Below are 12457 nucleotides of genomic sequence, written 5' to 3' on the forward strand. Positions count from 1 at the left end.
AATGTTTGAGGGATATAAGGACTGAAACAAATCTTGCCACTGACAATGTAGCCTTGAGATCCCTGTCACTTAGTAAAAAGGCACTATGTCAGACGCAGAGGCATTAGAGTTATATGTTAAAAGGGGAGAGATATAACGTGATCGGAGTTCCTCATAAAAGCGGCATTCCAAGAGGGCATGGGCTAATGAATCAACAGAGCCGGAAGAGCAAGGAAAGGTCCTGTCTGGGTATGGTATATTCAAAATTCTGCCCTGCATAACCATAGAGGGGTTAGCATTCAGCCTAGCTAAACAGAAGGCTCTAGAAAGACGAGTTGTCAAATAATAAGTATAAGCAGGCAGGATATTGGGAACTAGCGCCTCTCTTTCTCTCTCGGACACCTAGAATCACAGAATCCTACAGTTGGAAGGGACCACCAGGATCATGTAGTCCAACCCCCTGCATAATGTAGGAAATTCACCCCACACCCCTGATGGCCAAAAAACTCCATGATCCCTGGCCAATCGGGCCTGGAGGAAAATCGCACACCTCTGCGTGCAACTGGTTTGAATCTGTAAATGGTGCTTCAAGACAGCAGAAGCCACCTTTCATTGGGTTCTCCTCAGACGTCCCTCCTTAAATGCAAGCAGGTTCTGACGTTATCAGCTCGCGACTGTGTTCTTGGAGGTTAGCCACCGACCGCCCCGCAGTTGGAGAAACAGCAGTGGGAGGTGTCAGTACAGCTAAGGGTTAGCCAAGAAATGCTCCCGGCCCGGCTACTTCCTGGGAGAGGGGGGAATTACCATTTCCGAGTCACTGTGACAAGGCTGCCCAAGTCTGGCTGCACCCCCAGGCTCAGGGCGAGGAGGTTGGTCAAGGGAGAGAAGGAATTCAAAACTGTCCTCGCAGTCCTCTTCCTCCGTATCCCCCTCCCAATCAGCAAAAGCACCTCTAGTCAAGAAATCGGAGCGTGTCCGTGCCATGCGGGCTTTCTTTTTATGGGCCGGTCTGGCGACCTGCTTGACACCAAATGATAAAAACAGATAACATGAAAATGCTTCAAACGGAAAAAAAGAAAAGAAAAAGAAACAGGCGATTTGGCTGGTGTTTGAAGCCAAAAAAACACAGGGCGCATGCAACTATTTGTTTTGTTTTAAAGAATGGTCATTTCCAAACACCAAGAAAAAGTAATTCCATTGTCAGCATACAACAAAAAAGGAAGGATAGTACATAGGAAATGTATTGCAATGAAGCGGATACAAAATAATGGAAAACAGAAAACATACAGCACGGTTATCTTCGACACAGCTTATCTGAAGCAATCTGTGACAGAGCATGAGTTTAGTTCTTAGCAGGGTGGGAAACGTGTGCCTGGACTGGACCTCTTCAGTTTGCAGAAGGGGGGGGGGGCTCTGCATAAATTTACCCACCCAAAAACTTCCTTCTGCGTAGAAATCTAGATGTTGAGGGGAAGGGGTCTAAGCCGAGCTTCTCCCCGACCATGGCTGTTTTCAACACCCAAGGGAGTCTTTTTGCACAGAGAAGCGCTTCACGTGAACCCCCATTGGCAGCCTCCAGTGGTACCATCTGGAAACAAGTTGCCCACCTCCACAAAGCAACTGTTGTGCCGCGGTGCATGGAGAACCTCCTTCAATGCTGGCAGCTGCTTCCCCGCCCAGCAAAATCCTGGCCTTGACCGAGACTTGCTATCGTATTAACAGCATAAACTTGAAAGCAGGATAGAAGACTTTTTGGTAGGGGGGAAAAAAAAGCTGTCGCTTACCTCCCCCCTGCCTGGCCCGGGAATCTTGAAAGACTTTTTGGGGTCTTCTTTTGGAAGGGACGGATGGGCGGAAAATTCTTTGCTGAAAGTAGAAAACGAGAACGTTGAAGGCCCACAACAGATCCCACTTAATATGAGCAGCCCGGGGCAGGACAACTTCAGGTCACGCACACTAGCCCTGGATGACACCGTCCAGTCGGTCAGACAACCATATGCAGTGCTTACAAACACAACCCGCTTCTGTGCAAAATAGTTCAGGAGGGCCTTCTTGCAGAAGGAGCAAAACTGCCGTATAAAGGTTCAGCACAGGAAGAAGAAGAGTTGGTTTTTATATGTTGGCTTTCTCTACCACTTAAGGGAGACTCAAACCGGCTTACAATCACCTTCCCTTCCCCTCCCCACAACAGACACCCCGTGAGGTGGGTGGGGCAGAGAGAGTTCGGAGAGAAGAACTGTGACTGGCCCAAGGTCACCCAGCAGGCTTCATGTGGAGGAGCGGAGAATCGAACAGAGCTGTGACTTGCCCAAGGTCACCCAGCTGGCTTCGTGGGTAGGAGTGGGGAAACAAATCCAGTTCACCAGATTAGCCTCCACCGCTCATGTGGAGGAGTGGAGAATCGAACCCGGTTCTCCAGGCCAGACTCCACCGCTCCAAACCACCGCTCTTAACCACTACACCACATTGGCTGGAGGAGACTTTTGTTAGAGATAAAGCCTTTCCTACACAGTTTTTGTTGTTGCCTTAAACAGATAAGTTTGCACGAGTTCTGGTTCTTCTCCCCCTGGTTCTACAATCTCAGCCCAACTGCACTATTTTTGTCTTACTAGGAATCTTCTGAGAGCCAGCGCGGCATAGTGGTTAAGAGCGGCCGACTCTGATCTGGAGAACCAGGTTCGATTCCCCACTCCTCCAACGTGAAGCCTTCTGGGTGACCTCGGGACAGTCACAGTTCTTCTCTCAGGACCCTCTCAGCCCAAGTGGAGGCAGGCAATGGCAAACCACCTCCGAACATCTCTTGCCTTGAAAACCCTACAGGGTCGCCCTAAGTCAGCTGTGACTTGACGGCACACACACACACACACACACACACACACACACAGAAATCTTCATCATTAGAGTCAAATGTTATCATAACTGGTAACCCACTTACTACTTGTCTGATGTTATCGTATTTTGTAATCTGCCTCGTGATTGACTGGAAAGTGTTTTCTTTGTTATCATACTTGTAATCTGCCTTGGGTCCCAGTGAGAAAGGCAGAGTATAAGTGAAAAAATAACGAGACACATTAAGCGGGCAGCTCTCTCCAAAAAAGAGGAGGGCAGATGTTTAGTTGGTTTTCCTCTCAAAGCGCAAGTGTGACTTCATGTTCTGTTTAAACTCACAGAGATAAAGAGAATCTTCCACTCCCCCACCCCAAAAAAAAGGTCCAGAAGGAAGCATTCCCATCTGCACATAAAGACCAAGCGAATGCGTCCGGTGGAGAGCAAATGTACCTCCAGGGCATGTTTCGAGATCACTCTGCAGGCAGTCGCAAGATGAAAACAGATGTGTGGCTGACTTCATACAGATGGCAACAGGCTGCAAGAAAGCAGCCATTGCGCGTAGGCTTTTTTAGGAGCTGGCTTACAGGACTGATGGCTCCAAAGGCAGGCATGAGAACATCTGGACAAGGTCTAGCAAACATCCCGGAAGCCGAAAAGGACCCTGACCTTTTGCATAGTTCTTTATCTCTCCCGGTGACTTTTTTTTGCCTTCAAGTTGCTATCGACTGATGGTGACCCCATAGGGTTTTCGGGGCAAGAGATGTTCAGAGGTGGTTTGCCATTGCCTGATTCTGCGTAGCAACTCTGGACTTCCTTGGAGGTCTCCCATCCAAGTACTAACCAGGGCTGACTATTCCTCTTAGAATAAGAAGAAGAGGAAGAAGAGTTGGTTTTTATATGCTGACTTTCTCCACCACTTAAGAGAAACTCAAACCAGCTTACAATCACCTTCCCTTCCCCTCCCCACAACAGGCACCCTGTGAGGCAGGTGGGGCTGAGAGAGCTCTAAGAGCTATAACTTGCCCAAGGTCACCCAGCTGGCTTTGTGTGTAGGAGCGGGGAAACCGACCCAGTTCACCAGATTAGACTCCACCGCTCACATGGAGTAGTGGGGAATCAAACCAGGTTCTCCAGATCAGACTCCACGGCTCCACTGCTCTTAACCACTACTACACGCTGGCTTAATGCTTCTGAGATCTGATGAGATCAGGCTAGCCTGGGCCATCCAGGTCAGGACTAGCAAGCATATTATGGAAAATAATAGACGTCAATCCATTTTGTCTGCAAGTTGCAGCATTTTGCATTTCTGGGCAGAATTTCGTTAATCCTTTCCCTCCATAACTCCTGTTGAGTAGTTTGCATATACACGCTCACCTTGAACATTCTTATGTCCAACCCAGAAGGCACGTACTTTCATGCTTACCCATCAAGCCATTAACATCACAGGAAAAGACAAATGCCAACCAACAGGGAAAACCCCCCCCCCACCTCTCTCTCCGCCTATCGGTCATCAAGGAAGCTCCCAGTACTATGAAAATCAAATATTATTGGCTGCATGACAGATTTTGGAATAAATTTATGTATTTTATCTTCAGTTTAAAAGAGAAACCAAAAGGGGGAAAAATAAAGAAACCTGCTATAAATAAAGGCTATTTACTTCACAGCATGGAGAAGATGCAAGCACTCTCCAAGATACTATTTCTTCTGAGAATTCAACATATATACAAACTGGCACTTATTCCTGCGTGTCTTTTTTGGGTAATATTGATTCTCTTTGGTTTCCTTCCAAGCTCTTAACCATGTCAGGAAGGCTCCATGTAGCAGCCCAGGTTCTCATGTCCTAAAGTAAATGCCCCAACAGAGTACTCATCAACATAAATGAACACATGAACCTGCCTTATACTGAATCAGACCCTTGGTCCGTCAAGGTCAGTATTGTCTACTCAGACTGGCAGTGGCTCTCCAGGGTCTCAGGCGGAGGTCTTTCAGATCATCTACATGTCGGGTCCCTTGAACTGGAGATACCGGGGATTGAACCTGGGACCTTCTGCATGCCAAGCAGATGCTCTACCACTGAGCCACGGCCCCTCCCTAAGAAAGGAGCTCACATGAAGCTGCCTTATACTTAATCAGACCCTTGGTCTGTCAAGGTCAGTATTGTCTACTCAGACTGGCTGCAACTCTCCAGGGTCTCAGGCAGGGGTCTTTCACATCACCTACTTGCCTAGCCCCTTTAACTGGAGATGCTGGGGATTGAATCTGGGACCTTCTGCATGCCAAGCAGATGCTCTGCCACTGAGCTACGGCCCTTCCCTGTACTCACTTGATGCCCTTGTGGCTGTCCTTCGGGGTGAAGAAAATGGGACCAACTCTGCTCTCGCTAGAAGCGCTTTCAGCTCCCTGGCTGGGAATTCGGGGTAACCTGAACCTCTCCTTTCTTGCGGGTTGGTTGCTGGAGCCTTCCTGAGATTCAGCAACCACTTGTGAACTCAGCCTATCTGATCCAGCCGGTTCCTGGACAACTGCCCCCTGGCTTTCCCTTCGCTCCAGGGTCACAACAATCATCCTTTCCTTCTGGGTCAGACGAGCGGGCGAGCTTCCTTTTTTCGAGACGGTGAGACCTTTGATATCCACCGACGAGGTGGGCTCTGTATTTTTGGTGAGATGGTGCTCTCCTTTGTTTGGGGAATTCCCAATAAGGAGAGATTGCGTCCCGTTTGTTTTCTTCGGTGACCTGACAGAGGTTCCTTGGCCTTGTTCCCTGGCCTTGTTCTGCTCATTTTCTTGCCTCTGGAGCTCTTCAAAAGCTTTGCGCTCTTTCTCCAAAATCTCCTTCTGTTGCCGGATCTGCTCCATCATTTCTTTCTCGTTCTGCAGCTGCTTTTGTTTCTGGCGTTCTTCCTTCTCCACGTTCAGCTTCTCCAGCCTCTTGATGATAGGGTCGGAAGACGTTTCTGACGCAGCCAGGGCCGGGCTGCCTTCTCCACTCGAGGGAGGCTGACCAGCTCTGGGAGACGTTTGGATCTGCCCTGCTCTCTTTAACTCAGCGTCCCTCTTGGCTTCCAAAGGCACGTCCATCCGCTTGTTCCTCAGGTTATTCTCCATCACTGAATGGCCGGCTCTCGGACTGTCTTGCGGTGGGAGGTAAAAAGTAGGAAGGCTGCTTGAAATGAGGGGCTCTCTAGGATGCCCGTGATAGACAGTGCTCTGGGGATCGCAGGCCGGCCGCTCTTTAGCAGCAAGGCACTCTGGGAACTCAGAACTCGGTATCGATCTTTTCCTATCGGGCACGTTTCTATTTACATCAGCAGAAAAGGTGATGCCTTGATCGTCATCAGATTTAGGGCTGTTGGGTAACGACTCTCTAGGAACAGAACGGGTACTGTAGTCCTGGGGCAACACAGGGTCCCGTTTGTTCTTTTGAGTCTCTTCGTGGATCAGCGTCTCTAGACTTCCCTGAGAGCTCTCACTCTCCGGGGTTCCCCTGGGAGACTGCATGCCTTCGGAGGCCAATTCTGGGGACCACTGGCGCTCCTCTGAGGGAGATATCCCTCCAGTGGAACGGACTTTAAGCAACTCCAAGCTAAAGATAGCCTGTTCTAATTCACGCATCCGCCGGCTCTCTCGCTTCGCACGGACTCCTTTTTTAGGGTTGAGGTCTTCCAGCGACTTGGGTCTCTCTCTAACGATAACTTGCTCTTCTGCGTTCACTCCGCTCTGGCTGCTGGCTCTTTTGTAGTGTTTGTACGATAGGTTCCCAGAATTATCTGTGGGATCAATTTGACCGCCCCGATTTTCCATCACGGATTTGCGCTCTTCTACCGCTTTCTCTCGCTCTTCAAATGAACGATCTTCCCATTCAGAAGGATCTGACCCCCGAATATCCAAACCATCCTCCCCTCCTTTAACAGTTGGTCCATTTCCCAATGGTGCCTCTTGTAATCGTTGCTGTTTTAAAGTTCTACACCTAGGTAAGCAAACACAAAAACAGATTTTGAATGTCTTGCAGGAGGGCTGTTTTCACCACTATCCCCCCTTGCCTTTTAAAACGATCACCTCTTTAACAGTATGGTAGCATTGTATATACCAGAGGATACTTGTGTGTGGCACCCTGAGGGGACGGAGACGATATAGGGGACTCTGGACCCTGCCTGCTATGGGCCTCCCGCTACAAGCCCCACGACTCACACCCCACCATCACCAAGACCTCTGCCACTTAGTGTGTTTCCTAGAGTTCTACCATACCAAGCCCACAAGGTTCCCCAATTCCGCACGTTCTACCGCAGCTAGAATTACCACTGTCTCATGCATCAGTAAAGGAACAGATCACCACTGTTCAGCTGTGTTTAACAGAAAGGCATTACGCTTAATCAATGCAACTCTGATGCAATTTGCAGCCCTGTTTTTTAAAAAGGGTTATTTATGAGAACAGGATCATTCAGAGCAAGTGACACAAGACATAACTTACGGAATCACTGCCCTCTCTGCCTATGGTTATACAGTGACCTTGTTTCAGAGGGGTGATAATATTAGATTTTATAGCACGGCACCATCTGGGCTGCAGTGTGCTGGGTTATGAAGCAAGAAGCTTTCTTTGCGTTTTCCTTTAAGTGCGCACAAAACAAAATGCTCTTTCATGAGCAGTCAGATGCTGGCAGTTCTCAAGGCCTTTTCTTCATTCAGAGGAGCATCTACCCTTCCACAAAGGTTGCATGCGTTACCTTTGCCGCGCACTGTAGCCTCTGTAGGCGGCCTGCAGCAGAACGACTTTGTTTCTTGCGATCTGGTAGAGGCTCCTGGAGTGGTAACTCCGCCAGGCGGCTTGGATTAAGGTAGCTGCGATGTGCCTTCGCCTCAAGTGCTCCCGCCAGTAGCTCTGGATGATAAAACCCGCCACCCGCATCTGTTGGAATTTCCGCCTGGCGACGTAGCCGCGCCAGTGGGACTGGAGGATAACGGCCGCCTTGCCACGGAAGGCTGAATCGTTCAGGGAATCCTCCAGTTCTGTTCGCTTTCTCCTCTGATAACTGCGCCAGTAGCTCTACAGTGGTGGGGAAAAGGGAGGGAAAGCATTTTCCAGCACTCACAATTGGTTCAGACACCTTTCCAGAAAGATCCATGAAAACAACACCTATTTCTTTATATTTTTTAAAAAATATTTTTAAGTTTTATTGTTAGAAACTGCAAAAAAACCCACAAGAACATCAGAAATTAAGAAAAAAACCCTGCATAGACACAAAGACCAAAAGAAAAAAAACTATCACAAAAATTACATAGACCAAAGAAAAAGACCATTCTTGAACTTCATTTGCAAAACCCAATGGGAGCATCAATACATTCCACTAATTCTCTGCTCATTAAGACATAAAATATTGGTTTACCTAATTAAATTACTTATATTACAGTCAGAGGTTTTACCAAAATAAAGTAACCCCACACCTTATTAAATTCTTCCCCCACTCTTGAATTACTCCTTGAATATATCCTTGAATTACTCTGGTATTAAAAGTAATTTTTTTCCAAAATCATGAACATTTTTATTTTCTGTCGCCAGCTGTCCAACGTAATATTTTCTGCCATTTTCCAATTCGCGGCAATTACCAACCTCGCTGCTATAATAAAAAAACTTACTAATGTTTTCTGTGTACAATTCCCGTTTTCATTCAAAAATAGATTCAGGAGAACTATCTGCACTGAGGGTTCTATGTTTTCTTTGGTAGTTGCCTCAATTTCCTTAAAAATTTATTTCCAACATTTTTGTATAACTGGACAGTCCCACCACATGTGAATAAATGTACCTATTTCTCATCCAGTTGTGCCTCCAGAATTTTATCTATGAATACATCAAGTGTCTTTAACTGATGCTAATGGCCCATACAACCTGTACTTTATTTCTGTGGGGAAATTAAACCGTCTATCTATTTAACTATCTATCTAAACTCAGGGGTTCGCAAACCTATTTGAGTCTGTGTGCACCTTTGAAATGTTGGGAGAAGTTGGGGAGCGCTACCCCAAAATGGCTGCCGCAGGAGGCGGGACCAGACCCAAAAGGGCCACTGCAGGAGGCAGGACCAGACCCAGAATGGCCGCCGCAGGAGGGAGAGCCTAACACAATGTTGCTCCCCTCCTCGCTTTCCAAAAGAATCACAGAGGGTGGATAAAAAGAAAAGAAGGAACGCTGGAAGGAAGGAGAAAGGGGAATAAAGAAAAATGAATGACAAACTGGATGGGGGTGGGTGGGCAAAAGAGACTGGGGAATAAAAAGTAAGGAAACACCAAGGGGAAGGGGAGGAAGGGAGAAAGAGAAGGAGGTAATAAAAAGAAGGAAAGCCTGAAGAAGGAATGGAAGCAGATAATGACTCAGGAAAGCCATTTCACTTGAATGAGGACAGCCAATAATAAGCCCTGCCTTATAATGTCCCCGCCCACTTTCTGAAAAGCTCAGCAGGTGCAAGGGGAAGTACTGGTAGGAGTTATGGCACCCACAGGTGCCACACTGGGAGACCCAGTTTTTCTCCCTCTCCCATAATGCTAGAACGTGGGGGTCATCTGTTGAAGCTGGAGGGTGACAGATTCAAAACAGATAAAAGGAAGTATTTTTTCACACAATGCATAGTTAAATTGTGGAACTCCCTGCCCCAGGATGTGGTGATGGCTGCCACCTGGAAGGCTTTAAGAGGGGAGTGGACATGTTCATGGAGGAAAGGGGTATTCATGGCTATTAGTTAAAATGGATACTGGTCACGATGCAGACCTATTCTCTCTAGTATCAGAGGAGCATGCTGAAGCTATTAAGTGCTGTGGAACACAGGCAGGATGGTGCTGCTGCAGTCGTCTTGTTTGGGGGCTTCCTAGAGGCACCTGGTTGGCCACTGTGTGAACAGACGGCTGGACTTGATGGGCCTTGGTCTGATGCAGCAGGGCCTTTCTTCTGTTCTTATGACCCTGTTCTGAGCTATCTCTGCTGTCCACAGTTAAATCAGTTTTTTTTAAATCAGATTTTATTGATGAGACACAAACATGTCTGAAGCATGCCTTTGAGTATTCTCCTCAAGCTGAATGTGTACAAAACTAAACAGAAGGGGGGCATGTGTTTTAAATGCTGCCCCTCCCTACAAGTACCTTGTGATGTAGCTGAAAATAGAAAATGGGTGGGGGGATATAAAAAAAGAATAAGATAAATAGCAGGGCACGAATACGGCAGAAGATGGCTGTCTCCCCACTGAAAGATTTAATAAGCTTTCCCTGTTTCTTTGTGGCACAATGTTATTATTCTGTGCGTAAGTCTTAAATCGTATGTTTTACAAAAAAACCCAGCTTTTATATTGATGCCAGAGAGATACAGAGAGACGGGAAGAGGGAGACAGGCCCGCAGTCATGAATGCCAGGGCTTCTGAAGTCATCAGCAGCGTTCCGCCCGCACTCACCTGTATGACCACAGCTGCTTGCTTCAGATTCAGGAAATGCCTTCTGTACAGCATCGCTCGGAACCAGCTCTGCAGCAGCGTGATCCTTCGCACCACCTCCTGGTGCAGCAGGCCCTGCAAAAGCTGCCGTTGCCGCTCCTTCATGAACACCTGATGCACCCCGATACAGAGAGCAACAAGAAATGCACAGTTGCCATTCATGGCCAGACTCATGTCCCTTCCCCCACATACTGACACACCTGTAGAAGGCTCCTGAGTAAAAAAAAACATAACACAGGGTTGCCAACTGCCAGGTAGTAGCAGGAGATCTCCCGCTAATTCAACTGATCTCCAGCCGATAGAGATCAGATCACCTGGAGAAAATGGCCGCTTTGGCAATTGAACTCTATGGCATTGAAGTCCCTGCCCTCCCCAAACCCCACCCTCCTCAGGCTCCACCCCAAAAATCTCCCGCCAGTGGTGAAGAGGGACCTGGCAACCCTACTGTAACACGTTGTGTTAAAATGCTCTGAATGTAGCTTTGACTCTCAAAAGCTCATACCCTGAAAATCTGGTTGGTCTCTAAGGTGCGGCTGGACTTGAATCCAGCTGTTCTACTGCAGGCCAACGCAGCTACCCTCTTGGCTGACTCTGTCTGCTTCCCCAGATGTGCAAAGAGGCCCAGATGAAGGGTACTGGGGGGAGAGGGAATCATCTATCGGACACATAGCTGGCTTACAGATGTGGCATCTTTTGCACACACATTGTGGTGGAGGGAGTTAGTCAGTCTGGAAATAAATGTCTACGCAAAAAAGTAAAAGCGACCAGACCGTTCTCCTTTTGAAGCTCTAATGGACGTTGCGCCCCAGAAAGGCCTGACGGTTCAACGGCAGGAGGATAGAGCCAGAAGCAACGTCGTGCGTGAGCACGCAAGGAAAAAGCCTTCCCGTTCTGCCAGGGCTATGGCTCGGAGCTTACCATTGTTCTGCCAACTTGATAACTGTCCAGACTGATCTTTGTTTTCCTGAAGAAATCTTGGATGTTTTGCTTTGATGGCAGAACTCCCCGTGGGAGAAGGACGTGGAAGTGATCGACAAAGTCCTGAAAATGAGGTATCGCCCACCGTCAACACACAAGTTATAAGCACAGATTTGTCTATTTATTGGGCAAGGTTACATCGGTCACGGGTGTCTACGAAAACACATCCAAATAGGGCTTTAAAACCTTAAGGGCTCATATCCCCACAATCCACAGGCTTCCCCCCTGCACTCACAGCTCTCTGGTATACCTGACATCGTTAATTGGAAGTGCTCTGCAGAGACATTCAAGTGTTTCTTCTTTGAGCTGAGATTCTCTCCACTCGCCTGACACAGTGCACATGAGAAAATGTAATGCCGGAAAGCGAGGGCCAAATGTACTTTTCCAAAGGAGCTGCACAACCATTGAAATGTTACCAACCAATGCAAAAAAAAAAAAAAAAATCCATATGGATTTTACATTCCAATCTGCCGTTTTCCATATGCTTTCCTGAGCAGAGGAGGGAAAGAATCTGCCCTTTATGCCAAATTAATGGCACGTCTACTGAAACAGAAGAGGAGATTCTGCAATGTGCCCCCTTCTTCAAGTAGCTTAAGACACAAAGCTTCACTGGCTTTTCAAACCACTGAATCCGCCGCAACTTTGCTTAATGGTGTGTGCCCACAAAAAATGTGCCCGGTGCATCTCACTAACCGGAGACTTCAGTGACTTCCTCACTCTGCCAGCTGCACGACTGGCTAGAACATTGTCTTTTATACATTTCTTTGGGTGGGGTGCCCGCCAATCTTTAAAGACAAGCATCCCTGCGGCAACCAACCTGCCTAGCAACAGGCTGCCTGAGCTGTCACCAGGGGAACGTCATCTCACCTGGAAAAAATACTTGCAGCTGTATCCCGATTGTCGAATGCGCACGGTCTCCAGCATCCCCGTGTACCGCAGCTGCCGCAGCACCAGGTTGTCACTGAATCTCAGGGGAAGCTGAGAAAGCCGAAGACACAAAGGCCAGACAATTGGGTGCTGATTGTTTCATTTACAGTTTGCCTCCCCCTTCTCCGCTTTATCCTCGACACCCCCCCCCTTTGAGGTAGGTTAGGCTGAGAGCCTGTTCCACGGCAGTGAGCTTCCATGGCAGCGTGGGCATTTGGAGTCTCCCATATCCCAGTCCGGCACTCTAACCACTACACCACAGTGGCACTAATGACCCC

General features: G+C 48.0%; 1 protein-coding gene across 1 annotated transcript in view; it reads right to left on the bottom strand.

The window, feature by feature from the left end:
• Positions 1–12457, bottom strand: part of MYO9A (myosin IXA) — a 112852-nt gene that overhangs the window by 33367 nt on the left and 67028 nt on the right. The window contains exons 20-26 of the mRNA XM_056865903.1: positions 12120–12230; positions 11193–11315; positions 10236–10385; positions 7530–7849; positions 5132–6775; positions 1764–1845; positions 784–999 (exon numbers count right to left, since the gene is read on the bottom strand). Coding sequence (XP_056721881.1) covers positions 784–999; positions 1764–1845; positions 5132–6775; positions 7530–7849; positions 10236–10385; positions 11193–11315; positions 12120–12230 — 2646 coding nt within the window. The remainder of the gene's footprint in view (positions 1–783; positions 1000–1763; positions 1846–5131; positions 6776–7529; positions 7850–10235; positions 10386–11192; positions 11316–12119; positions 12231–12457) is intronic.

Source organism: Euleptes europaea, chromosome 20, assembly GCF_029931775.1.
Source record: "Euleptes europaea isolate rEulEur1 chromosome 20, rEulEur1.hap1, whole genome shotgun sequence".
NCBI lineage: Eukaryota > Metazoa > Chordata > Lepidosauria > Squamata > Sphaerodactylidae > Euleptes > Euleptes europaea.